Genomic DNA, 13384 nt, shown 5'->3' on the forward strand with positions numbered 1-13384 from the left:
CTTATCTGTCTTGCATCTGCTGATTGATTAAAAAACAAACAAGGTATCTACATTAATGGTGCAGGAAACACATTTTTGATAAGTTGATAAAATGCACTCAGACATGGTACCCTGTTTAATTCCATAGGGGACATGTGGCACATCTAGAAGATGAGGAAGATGTGGACAGTGATGATGCTAAACAGTAAGTTTTGCTAGTTGTAGAGTATGTTCACTTTGTAGGTAACTGAGGAAAGTTAGTTCAAACTGTGTCCTGCTTATCAATGTACTTCTCCTGTTGGGTTAATGTTGCAAACCATTAAATTTTGCTGCTGCTTTTCTCTATTGATTGGCAAGCAGAACCACTGCAGACTTTTCTGTTGACAGAAGAAGCAGGAAAAGCAAGCAGGGAGATATGGTCTAGTATGAGAGTTGAGCAGTCTAAGATTCAAATGTAGTCTTCTCACAATTTAAAACATTTTGCCCACCCCAGGCGCCTTCAGGGGGCTTCCCTGAAGGCGCGCGGGGCGGGCGGGCTCTTTAAACAGATCTGCGCCGGAGAAAAGTCAGCAAAGTGTAAAGTGTGTTTGTTGCACACTTGAGGCTCCAGTATAGGTATAAGAATGAAATTAAAGCAGAAACTAAAGCCAAAGTAACGGCAACTGCTTTGAGATGCAGGCAGTACTCGGCCAGTAGGAGAAGCTTTGCTATGCTGTTAAGTTTACCATTGACTGCTGCCAGGCTATGGGGCAGACAGTGCTCTTTCCTGCTTTTGCTAACTGTTCACACTATGATAAAATAAAAAGAGTAAACTGCTACCTACACAGTTGTATTTGTGGCTTTATGGAATACTTGGCTGCAGTCAAATAATAGGACAAATATTGCCAGTTGACTGTCGTGCCTTTCACAATTGATATGGCATCCTGAGCCTTTTATTTGTGCTGACTTACTATATGTGAAGCAACATGGTTGGTAGTACTATTTTATTTGGGCATGACAAAGGCCCACATATTGAACAATTATTTCCCCTTCAGTGAGCCTTTCTGAATTTGTATATGTGAGGGATTTCTGTCAAGATATCGAAGGTTTCCTTGACTTTAATCGCTGTTTATTTTTCTTTGAACAGTGTAATTTAATGCAGGTAGAACAGGTCTGTGCTTTCCAAACCAGGCAGAACTGACCTGTATTTTCAAAACCTGTGAATAGTAATAATTATGTATTTACAAAAGGCCATAAAAGTACTCCTGTTTAACAGGGCAATATTGGAGTTTGGAAAAAGACAGTCAAGGAGGCAAAATGTGATTCCCCAGCAATATGCAGGGAGTAATGTCAATACCTTAAACCAAAGCTCTGGGTAAATAAAGTACTTTATGTGCAATTTCCAATTCTTGCTGCTATCTCGTTTTCTGAGACTGGGCTTTTGAATTTAATTTTCTTCTTAAAGAGACATGGGCCTATTTGAAAACAAAAGTGTGTGTTGACAAAATGCCTTGCTGTGTATTTTAAAAGATTATCAGGCTGAGGATAATCTGCCACACACAAGTGATTTTGAAAAAAGCTAGTTGTGCAAATTTCAACATAGCACATAATCACAGCAACTTTTGAAAAATGTCTGGCTACTGTATAGCACAGTTGCCCATATTTGTCCCATTGCTTTTTATGAGAATGGTGCTTGAAATTGAATGTGGGATTGTAGCTCTTAGAATTCCTCTGGCTAAATCATTACTGTCTGTAGTTCAGTGTATCTTAAATTCTCACTTTTGCATTCTGCCATCTTTGCCTGTGAAATCATTATCTCTTACAATAATAGATCTTACCCTGAAATGATTGGTGCTTAATCACAAATTGATAATTTTTTTCTCACTAGGTGTTGGGTTCCTAATTTTGGTTTCTTAAGGCATGCTGGAAAAATATTTACTGTAAATTCCAGTATATCAAGCCATCTTGTGAATCTCCCTCTAGAGTGGGCAACTTGTTCAATAAAAAGGGCTATATCTGAAATGCATCACAAATTGAAGCATTGGAAAACATTTACATATTTTAATTGCATTTAACATAATTTGCATTGTATGCTTGTTACCACAGTTACTGTGGAGGAGGCCTTCTGCTTTTATTGTTCTGAAAACGTTGCCCACAGATAATGCAAAATTTTACCTTGGAAAAATATATGTATTTAGATACAGTATGGGGCGCAAGTTTGGCTTAATTTCTAGGCCTTGAGTATTTTTGCCACTGCCTCCTAAATTGTTTCTGCAGTAATGAGGATAGAATCTTGCACCCCCACACATTAAAATTGGGATTTTCAAATATCTATCAGGAACTCATTGGCCATGTCAAAGTGACCCTGGGGTATTGCCCAACCACATTTATATCGTGAAGATCACCTGTGATACCACATACTGTACTTTTTAATGGTTATGGAACATTTATAATTAATGCTTGATTTCCTTCTTTAAGCTCAACTATGAAGGCTAAAGTACCTCCTCCTTTACCACCAAAGGTAAGGAACCTTGTCATTTGCTGAATTTAAAATCTTTTGAACTTACAGTTGTCACATCAGCATCTATACTAAGAAACAGGTTATGCAGCTGTTTCATTAACATAGTGCCATTGAAGTATATGATGCTTCACAGAGCAACAGGAAAACAAAATACAGGTGCCTACCTCAAAGAACTTGTGATTTAAATTTAGACAGCAGAGAAAACTACAGAGGTAGGGGAGGGAATAGATTGCTACAAGGGTGATAGGGAGTTCGTTATTTGCTAGTTATTTACGTTATATATAGTCTGCCTTTCTCATTGGGACTCGAGGCGGATTACACAGAGTGAGTCAATAAAATCAACAGTATGGGCCATTCGGTAAACAATGAAATAGGATTTGGGTTGTAGAACCAACCTGAAATTTAAAAAAAAAACACAGAACTGAAGCAAAGCAAATAGTTAGCATAACATATTAAATGAAGCAAAATTACATAGTAGGATGCAACTTACAGCAATCTAGAGTCAATAGAATAGACAAAAGTCCCTAATAATTTATCCAAGTAACTTTGTGAATCATTTTGTACAGTAGTGCCCTATTATCTGTGTAGAAAAGCCTTCTTGAATAATTCAGTTTTGCAGTTTGCAGAAAGCCAAGAGAGTAAGAGCCTTCCTGACCTCCTCAGGCTGACCATTCCACAACAGAGAAGGCGTACAGGCAGTTGTTGATTTTCCCCATTTGCAAGCTGGCACCTGCAGGAGGTCCTGCTCAGATGAGTGAAGCTGACATGGTGGACCATAAGGGAGAGACAGTCTCACAAATATGAGGGTCCAAGGCCATGAAGGGCTTTGTATGTGATAACTTTGTATGTGACTATAGAATGGGAGCGATATGCATGTGCCACCTAGCTCCCCGTAATAGCCGAGCTGCAGCATTCTACACCAGCTGGAGTTTCCAAACTGATTTTGAGGGATGACCAATGTACAGTGCTTTTGGGTTTATTGTGCTTCAGATGTGAGGGCTGGCATGGTGTTATGGATAGAGTGCCACACTAGGTCCTGGGAAACCCAGCTTCTAATCCCCACTCTACTGTGAATATTCTCTGGGTGACCTTGGGCCAGTCATGTTCTCTCAGCCTAACGTGCCTCAGAGGGTGGCTGTTGTGAGAAAATGGAGGAGGGGAGAACAACGTTCTAAGCTGCCTTAGGTCACCGCTGGGTAAAAAAAGTGTGATATAAATAAATAAATGCAAAAGCATATGACCAAGCTGTTTTATAGTACTGTGTGTTCACTTTGCAGTATCAGGGGGGAAATGGTCGGAAGCCAAGAATTTTGGCAGAAGTGTTGGATAGATGAGAGAGGCTGATGGTTTGATGCGGAAGGCCAGAGGCTGTGCAGTACTTGAGGTGGGAAGTGCCCCAAAGTTTCTACTTAGGAAGGCAGGATAGAAACATTCTATTAAAATAACATTCAAGGGAGCATACAAATAGGGTATAATCAATAACAAGTCAAGTTAAAACCATAAAACAAACCAAAAAACTAGCTGTAAAACAATAAAATCAGTAACAGAAACTATTCCTCAATTGGGTCTTAAAAGCATCTATGAACTGATTCAGCTACTGCCTCAAATTTGACGGTGTATTTGCCAAGGTAAATGTGAATGGGGATGGGGTTCCATAACTGGGATGCCACCACAGAAAAAAAGCCTTTCTTTGAAAACTGGAGAGACCGCAGTGTAGATTATTGGCTGGCAGGTCTGTAATGTGATAAGCCATGTACTTTCAGTTATAAATTTCAGTTGAACAGTTTCGTGGCCTTTATTAATTATTAGGCATTCTTTTCTGATAAATCACAGTGGGTAGCCGTGTTAGTCTGTTTGCAGTAGTCAAAAAGGGCAAGAGTCCAGTAGCACCTTAAAGACTAACAAAAATATTTTCTGGTAGGGTATGAGCTTTCGTGAGCCACAGCTCACTTCTTCAGATACAGCTAGAATGTGAATCCATCGATCTTTAAGTAGAGGAACAGTATGTAAATGTGAATAGCAGGCTTGATGGGATTAGATGTGATATGCATCAGCATTGGTAATGGGCCATGAATGCAAGATCTTTATTCAGCCCAGGTAAATGCATTGACTTTAGTTTGAATATCAACTGTAATTCAGCAGTTTCTCTTTCCAATCTCCCTTTAAAATTCCTTTGTAAGAGAACTGCTACTCTTAAATCTGCAACAGAATGTCCTGGAAGGTTGAAATGTTCACCCACTGGTTTTTGAATATTGTGGTTTCTGATGTCAGACTTATGTCCATTTAATCTTTGTCTAAGAGACTGACCTGTTTTCTGATAAAGAATGCCTAAAAATTAATAATTAATTGTTTTCTTTGTCCAGGTTTATAATATATAAAAGGTTTAGACAATGGCGGTAATGTGATATAAATGCCAAAATATATAGCTAAATAAATCTGTCTGAGTAATGATTGATACTTTTTCAGCCTAAATCCATCTGCATACCGCAGGAGACACATTCTTCTGAAGATGATAATCAAGGAACTATCAAAAGATGCCCTGTTTCAGAGAGTCCTGCAAGATCAAACACACAGGTCCCACCTAGACCACCCCCTCCTCGGTTACCTCCACAGAAGTCAAATGTTTTAGGTAATGAACAATATTGAGAAAAATACCGAGCATTTTAAAAGCAATTAAAAGAAGTTCGGCTTGGATTTGAATTCTAAAGTGCGTGTCCCAGAAGTACCCTAAATGAATATGTACTAGTGTGAGTTGCAAAAGTAACATTTGGAAATGCCATATTTTGGTGGCTTTCTTCAACTGAGAATAAGTGAAAATTCTATTCATTAAGGATAATTTTGTGTATGTGTGTTTCTGTTTTCTGGTTCAATTACTGGCTTTCTGGAGCTCTGGCACTGAGGTCTTTCAAGATGTATATATATTTGTGTGTGTGTGTGTGTGTAAAGTGCTGTCCAGTCACAACTGACCGTTATGGGGTTTTTCAAGGCAAGAGACTAACAGAGGTGGTTTGCCAGTGACTTTCTCTGCATAGCAACCCTGCTCTTCATTGGGGGTCTCCCATCCAAAAACTAACCAGCTTAGTTTCCAAGATCTGACAAGATCAGGCTATACCATGCTGCCTTCCCTCCCCACATTTATAGCCTGCTCTAATTCAAATGCGCAGGATGGGTATTACAAAGGCAGCACTCCCAGCAACCCAACAAAGGAAAAGTTAAGTCAGTGCTTGGCTCTCGTGGCCCTTTCTTACATGCCCAGGATAATGCCAATATCCACTTTGGGGTCGGGAAGAAACTTTCCTCCAGGCCAGGGATTCTGGAGGTTTTTTGCCATCCTCTGTGCACAGAGCAGGGGTTACTGTGGATGTGGTGTTGGGGAGGTAGTTGTGAATTTCCTGCGTTGTGCAGGGGGTTGGACTAGATGACCCTGGAAGTTCCTTCCAACTCTACATTTCTATGATTCTAAACACCCATTTCCCAACTTTATTCAGAAATTTTCCAACCCTATCCAGACAGATTATACAGCTTCAAACACCAGCCTGAGTGGGTTGATCATACAATTCTTTATGAAGTCTAGCAGGAGGGAGTCCGATGATTAACAGGCAGCCGCCAAGAATGCTGCTTTGTACCTTTGGTACCTAAACCTGACACAGGAATAGTATATGGATGGAATAATGAACTCACTCAACCACTAAGGTCACCTTCTGAGACCCTGCTTCAGGTGCCCCCATCTTCTGAGATTAGGCAGGCGGCAACTCAGGAGAAGACTTTTTTAGTTGTGGTACCAAAACTCTGGAACTCTCTCCCCAGGGACATTTATCTGTCCCCTTCTGTTGTCATCTTCTTTCATTTGGCTTTCCTTCAGTGATCACTCCTTCTTGTCCAGTGTTTCGTTGTTTTTATATTTTTGTATGTATATTCACTTTCAGTTGTTTGAATTATGTGTTTTTTGTTTTTAATGGCTTTTAAAATCAGACAGGTATGTATGGGAGGAGGAGGTGGTTTTATGTTATAATCAAGATTTTTCTTTATTTGCCTTTAAATGTTTCTTATGAAGGTAATGGATTCAGTTCTGTACAACTAAATGGTGACAGAGAGGGATCCACCCATCAGGAATCAAATGAGAATAGACACACTAATATTTCTAGGAAAGAAAAGAAGGAAATGCTGGTAGGTAGTGCTACATTTCTGCTTAGATTTTTCAATGTGTGTGGGGGAAATCAAAATGGGTTCCTCTCTAGTTTCATAGAACATTGTAATCTTGTTAGGTTTTACTGTATTTTAGGTATCTAATGAAGTTAACATATTCTGTGCTTGTGCACCAGAGATACCAAAAACATCCAGGTGCTCTGGATAAGGCAAGGCTTGTCTGCACGAAATTAATAGATGGCTGTACCATTGGGGGTGGGAGAAGAACATTAGGGATAAACAATACGCTAAACATCAGCTTTTATAGTAATTAAGTGTTTTGGAAAAGACCAGCTACAGTGGGTTGGATCCAGTGCAAAATTTCCACTTGTCCTAGAGCTCTTGAACAAGTGGAAAACCAAGAAAGTCAAAATGATTGTATCCCCACTTGTATTTCTGCTTCAGCAAGGGGTTTTTGCAGCCACTTTCTGGGCACTGTATAATATGTAAGGTGGGAAAGCACTAGGTGTTGCAACAAGATCTTGCCAAGTGGAACTGTGCTCCGTCCATTTGTTTCCACTTACACATCACTAGATTTTGTCGTTGATTATGTATAGATTATATTTCATTATACATATTTTGCAGTTGATTGTATTTGTTTGAAGTATAGCAACCTAGCTGTCATTTTGGTCCTTTTTATCTGCAAATTCTTTAATATATGCCATGTTTGCACAAAGCTTGCTTTAAAAGCCACAAATTTACATGTACATTTTCCCTCTAGAAGCCGATTAGTAATGGTTTGCCTCCTACACCAAAAGTACATGTAAGTATTCTGAATGAGATGAGCTATTGCTTAATACTATTTCTGTTAAAGATTAAACAAGTTCAGCATTAGAAATATTGTACCTATTAGAACAAATATGTAGCCGAGCAGGTTTTAACTAGTTGTATAGGGAGGATGGCTCCCCATAAGGGATCATAGTTGAATTGATGCCTCTCTCAAAAATATCTTTAAAAGAAACCAACTTTTCAACTAGGTTGAGCTCCTAGAGGTTCTTCTGCCATGTTAGTTTCACCTCTTCTGTGGAGGTTTATGTTGAGACCACCTGAATTCAGCATTCAATTAATGAAGTCTCCGGGGGGAGAGGTAGATAAGGGTGGTGTGTGCATGAGAGGAAGAGAAAGCATACCATATAGATATGAGAAAGAGAGAGCGATGAAGAGAGTGTTGTGTGGGGCTGCTGGGCAGATCCTCTGTACTGCTGCAGATTATTGTGATGTTTCTTGCCACAGGAGCTCTCAGTGTTTTAAAAACGGAATTGGATTTATATGTCTGTATACTTGATTAACACTATTATTATAGGGGATTGTATTTTGAAATATTGTTGTCATTTTCCCAGAGAATACCTTTGTTCCATTGCATTCTGTAAATGAGTTACGTTTCTTAGATCTCTAAACAATATTTTCATACTCCAGTTATTCTTGTCGAAATCCGTTATCCTCCCCTCACTGCCTCCCCCCCCCCCCGCATTAAGCAGGAAATAAATGTTCAAAATTCATTAGAACTGAAACTTAGAATATCTTCCCATAGTTGTTATAGTAGTGTACTGGCATCACACATTTGCCTGGCTGCATAGGAAGAATCCCAATGTCATTCGGTAACTTCTAAATAAAACATTACTTAGTAGATGCTTGAGCTGTAGCATATATTTTTATGCTATATCTTTTCAAAAGGGAAGCAAGTATTCAGTTTAAACATCCTACCTAGCAGAGAAAATGTTGATTCCAGCAATGCATTGGAGAACAGGCTGGAGAACTCAGCACAGTATCTGACCAACAAAGTTTCAATTTTTATTCCTTTAGGGATAGCTTGCGCTACCTTCTCTTATAATGTTGAGTTTAGATTGAAGCAGAGGGCTTTGTCTTGAAACTTCTGGGCCTGAAATAATAGAACAGTAGAGCAGAAATGCTTGGGAGAAATATATATATATATATATCACCCCCCAAGGTATCCCTCACATAAAAAGTCTTGAAAGATTCAAGTCCCTACTTCTCAGCATGATGCATAAAGGACCTGTTAAAGCACTGTGGATTACATTTGGCAAGAGAACTGGGATGTTGCTTAAGGTCTTGTGCCTCATTGCAAAGTGTAGTGAGTAACTGAACTAGGAGACCTCATGTTTAGTTGGACATGAAATCTTCCCTTATCCTGTGTGTCTAAAGGAACAATCTTAAGTTCCATGTTACTCAGTGGGTCTTTCTCCCAGGAAAGTATCCTTTAGATTATAGTTTAAGTCTCCTTTTGTGCGACATCTGATCAGACAAACATTTTGTTTACGCTACCTTTTAATTTGAAAGGAATGAGAGAATGTTCGGTGCAGCCCTACATATGATATGTCCTCTATTTACTTGGCTTTTATTTATTACAGATGGGTGCTTGCTTTTCAAAGGTTTTCAATGGATGTCCCTTGAAAATTCATTGTGCGACTTCATGGATAAATCCTGATACAAGAGGTAATAATTTCATGTAATAATAGTGCAGTATATTCGTTTCAGTGCCAAGATGAAAATTGCCCCTTGGGGCAATTCCTCTATCCCAGGAAATGTTGTTTGCCCTTGCACTGAGGCAGAGATGCAAAGCTAATATAAAATTTTTAGGGCTCAGTTCCAGTCTCTTATTCAAAGTTTATAATTTATTTTTGTCTGCAGTTGATTGTCCCAGATGTCCACATGGATGTAATAAATCTAGTGGTCTTAGGTCAACTACCATCCAGACAATCAGTAGTCTTCTACAAAGGGAAAATCTTCCTCTGGCTTTCTTTACATACTTTTCAGAGGTTGATTTATTTTTATTCTCTCGTTTTGAAAAGATCCATTTTGAAGCTCTTCAGTTGTCTTGGGATTTTACAATAGTGCAAAAACTTGGTGTAATTAGTAAAGTTACTATACTGCTATTTACCTCTGGCTCTAGGTGGTTTATGAATAAGTCCTGATCTACTCATGCAGCAAAAGGAGGAAGCAGAATCCTGAAGAGCTGGAGTAGACTAAACCATTCATAGTGCATTTTAAATACTAATGTAAACTGAAATTTTCCTGCAGGAAGAAATATCAAGGCTGTATCCATAACCCACTACCTGCACTTCTAATTTTCTGCTTGCAGTGAGGGGGGTATTATGTGTGTGTATTTTTAATGAATAGTCTAAAGTGGGGCAGCTCATTCTTTCAAGTTGGGCCTCTGTTACCTCATTCCCATCCCACTTTGCTGCATGTGAAGAAATCCAGCTTAAGTTTAAATGTCTCCATATAAGACAATAATGATAGTAGCTAATCATTGTTTTCCTGTCTAGTTGTCAGGACTAGCCAGAAGAAGGATTTTTTTTCTTGTTAAAGTTTACAGCTAGAGCCTTAATGTCTTCATTTGCTTGCTTGCTTGCTTATAGACCAGTACTTGATATTTGGTGCAGAGGAAGGTATTTACACCTTAAACCTTAATGAACTTCATGAAACTTCAATGGAACAGGTTTGTTTTGAGTTTGTTTTTCTTTTCCTGCTTTTATTGGTGTATAATTTAACTAGTCTTTTAAAATAGGTAACTATATAATTTTGTTTTCAGCATAGTTCAGTATATTTAGTTTCTATTCTTACAAAATGTTTGCATTAAAACGTTATTAGTCTGTGACTAGTTTTTATCTATTTCAGAGTTTGAAGGCATTGAAAGTCACTAAGAATGTGACATTCATAGAACTATTTAGAAATCTCCATAATCTGAAAATAATGCATATATAAACTTTCCCTGAGGAGGCATCCTGAGATATATTTTAGTACAATGGTAGCCTCCTTTTTCATTGATTTTATTTATTTATAACACACCTGGCACTTTGTTCATGATCTGAGGAGCTTACAGTCCAAAACATGAGACAACCAAGGGAGACGAAGAATGTATTTCATTCTGATTATGTTATCTTAGACTCTGTTTCAGCTTGAAAGGGGACTTTTAATTTATTTAAATGTTTATAGCTCACCTTTCCCATACCTAAGGGCAGCTAAAGGGTTGTGCCAGAGGCTTTATAAACATTAATTTATTGTACATGCCCAAATTAAAAATTATGTCTAAAAAATTTTCATCCAGCTTAGGGTCCCCAAGGCAGCAAACAATCAAAAACACTAAAACAAGTTTTAAAACACATAGTATAAAACTATTAAAAACAACAATTAAAGAAAACACCTACACAGGAGGAGTGTTAGTGAGAGAATGCAAGACACAACAGATAAGTCCTCACCTGCTGGCAGAAGGTGATGATAAAGGGGGTCAGTTGGCGCTCTCTTTGGAGGGGATTCCATAATTTCTGCTCAGCATGAGTTTATCCTACAAGCCTTTTAGGCTATCCGGTAAGAAAGCACAACTCACATAACCTGTGTGATCTTTAGTTCCAAAACAGATGGAGAAGGGCCCACCCAATTTCTCTTCCCCCCCCCCATCCAAATTTTTTATGTCGCTGGGCAAGGGATGGACCTATGTCTCCATTTCCTCCAGGGTACTTTTGGAAGCCACTGCTTAATCTCATTTGGGTAAAGGACAGAACTTTGAATTAGTGTTTTCTTAGATTCTTTTGCATTGTTTTTCTTTTCTGAAGAGAAAGCTAGATTTCACATTGTGTATCTATAATTAAATATCCCAGCAGGTAACACAAAATGTATAGTCAGGCTATGCTTGGTGGGTATGGTATTTGAATCAGGGCAACAGCAGGGGGGTGGGAAGGTTAACTCAGTCTCCTGGAAGGGAGGGGAAAAAACCCTCCATCACCTAAAGTCTGTTAAGCCCTACACAGGGAGGGGCCATGCCAATAACAGTTTGTGGGTCGGATTTCTCTTGGGGTAAAGGAAAAGAGTTAACCCCCCTCCTTCCCAGCACCATGCCACAAATCAAGGGCAGTGCAGTTTTTTTTAAAATTTAAAATATATGCTGCGAGGTCTTGTCATTAATCCCTCACTAGCCCAAGTTGCTTTGCCGTGAGTTACCAGTTATGTAGCTATCTAGCTGAACAGTTGCATATTTTCTGGAGACAGCTTGCTGTTTGCAAGAGCTGCTGCAAGGCTTCAGGTTGTTTTAGACAATCTGATGTGTTCTATGCACCTGTCAGCCAGAACTGGAAGCTTCTGATGAAGTTTTGCATTGCTCTTTAGCATAGCATTGCTCACTGTTCCTTGCAAAAGCAAATAGTCAATTTCCCTGTTTCCTTGCCCTCTGTTTCAGTACTTTGCCCTGTGTTCCAGTATTTTGGATCAGTCTCTTTCCCTTCACTTTCCAGATGCTGTTACTTGTTCATATTGAAACTTACATGGCTCTCACTGCCAGTTTTTCTGAGATGGAGATGTAACGCTAAATTACTGTTTCATAAATTGTACTATGATGAAACCATAGATATAAGTGTGGGTGGGTGTGTTCTGGCCTTCTGGTGTGTTCTAGGGCTTTTCAAGGAAAGGCTTTGGTTGGTATAATCTATGGCAAATACCACCAATCTTGGTCAGGAACAAGATGGTCTCGATAAGTGAGCTGCACTTTATCAAGTAGCAATCTTAATTCCAAATTAATGTGCTATTTACATTAATGTACTTCTTCCATTGTATTTTCTTCATCAGTTATTTCCCCGACGATGCACATGGCTGTATGTAATGAATAATTGCTTACTTTCGATATCTGGTAAGACTTTTTATGATTAGACATGTAAAATGCCTGTGCAACTGTTGTTCCATTAAAATTTGTAAAAGTGTATTGGATGCTTTATTTGCAGGTAAAGCTTCTCAGCTTTATTCCCATAATTTGCCAGGGCTGTTTGATTATGCAAGGCAAATGCAAAAGTTACCTGTTGCTATACCAGCACACAAACTTCCTGACCGAATACTTCCCAGGTAAATAGCTATCTATCTAAATTAGAGAGAGAGAGAGAGAGAGAGAGAGAGAGAGAGAGAGAGAATATGTATGTGTGTATTGAGTGTGTTTCATATCCTGAAAAATTAAAAAAAAAAGATTCATACCTGGATTTTTGCCTGAGTTTCCAATATAAGCCCATGGTTTAAAAGCCCATAGTTGAAAAGCCCATGGTTGAAAAAAGTTAAGACCAAATTTTTAAAAATTAAGCAAAGACTATTATCATCTTACCTTTAAAAGAAACTCATTTTTCTTTAGAACCTTCGAAAATAATTTTTATTTATTTATTTTGCGATATGCAATTTGCTTAAAAAATGTAATATCTCCGTTGGTTGAAAGCCTGGCAATTGACTAAGAAGTACATGGTTAAATCTCTCCCATTGATATAAGTGGGACTTCAGTGTGCTTAACCCTAGCTAGATTTTACCCATAATGGTTTTAATGATCCTTGCTGAGATTATTCACCTCTGAAACATTTGGGGGATTCAGAGATGCTAGAAACAGGAAGCATGTGTTAGACAGTGCAAACAAACCAATGAACTGCAAACAAACCAATTAACTGTAAAATGTGGGAGTACAAGTAACTTGCAAAAAGTAAAGGGAATACAGGATGTATGCGCTGATTTCCCATTCCTCTGGTGCATGGACATAAGCATTCAAAGAAAGGAAAACAGGGCCTGTCTGTTTAATATGGGTAGAGAATTAATAGAAGTTTTGTAGTCTGTAGCACTGATAAACCCAAGTATCAAGCTTTGATTATTTAATTGTTCATACCATGGGTTTACCTGCTTTAGCACCGTCTTGGCACTTTGTGAAACTGGAGCATAGGATATATTGAAAAGGGAAAATGT

General features: G+C 38.6%; 1 protein-coding gene across 7 annotated transcripts in view; it reads left to right on the plus strand.

Moving 5' to 3' along the window:
- The window catches only part of MAP4K3 (mitogen-activated protein kinase kinase kinase kinase 3), a 66939-nt gene that overhangs the window by 41596 nt on the left and 11959 nt on the right, over window positions 1-13384 (plus strand). For 4 of the 7 annotated variants that reach the window (XM_056853674.1, XM_056853675.1, XM_056853677.1 and 1 more), the window contains 9 exons: window positions 128-184; window positions 2437-2479; window positions 4946-5108; window positions 6534-6646; window positions 7386-7427; window positions 9034-9118; window positions 10045-10124; window positions 12245-12305; window positions 12397-12514. In XM_056853674.1, coding sequence (XP_056709652.1) covers window positions 128-184; window positions 2437-2479; window positions 4946-5108; window positions 6534-6646; window positions 7386-7427; window positions 9034-9118; window positions 10045-10124; window positions 12245-12305; window positions 12397-12514 — 762 coding nt within the window. Of the gene's footprint in view, window positions 1-127; window positions 185-1234; window positions 1334-2436; window positions 2480-4945; window positions 5109-6533; window positions 6647-7385; window positions 7428-9033; window positions 9119-10044; window positions 10125-12244; window positions 12306-12396; window positions 12515-13384 lie in introns of all 7 variants that reach the window. The other 3 variants (XM_056853676.1, XM_056853679.1, XM_056853680.1) reach the window with 2 other exon arrangements.

The sequence above is a fragment of the Euleptes europaea genome, chromosome 7 (genome assembly GCF_029931775.1).
Source record: "Euleptes europaea isolate rEulEur1 chromosome 7, rEulEur1.hap1, whole genome shotgun sequence".
In the NCBI taxonomy this organism is placed as follows: Eukaryota; Metazoa; Chordata; class Lepidosauria; order Squamata; family Sphaerodactylidae; genus Euleptes; species Euleptes europaea.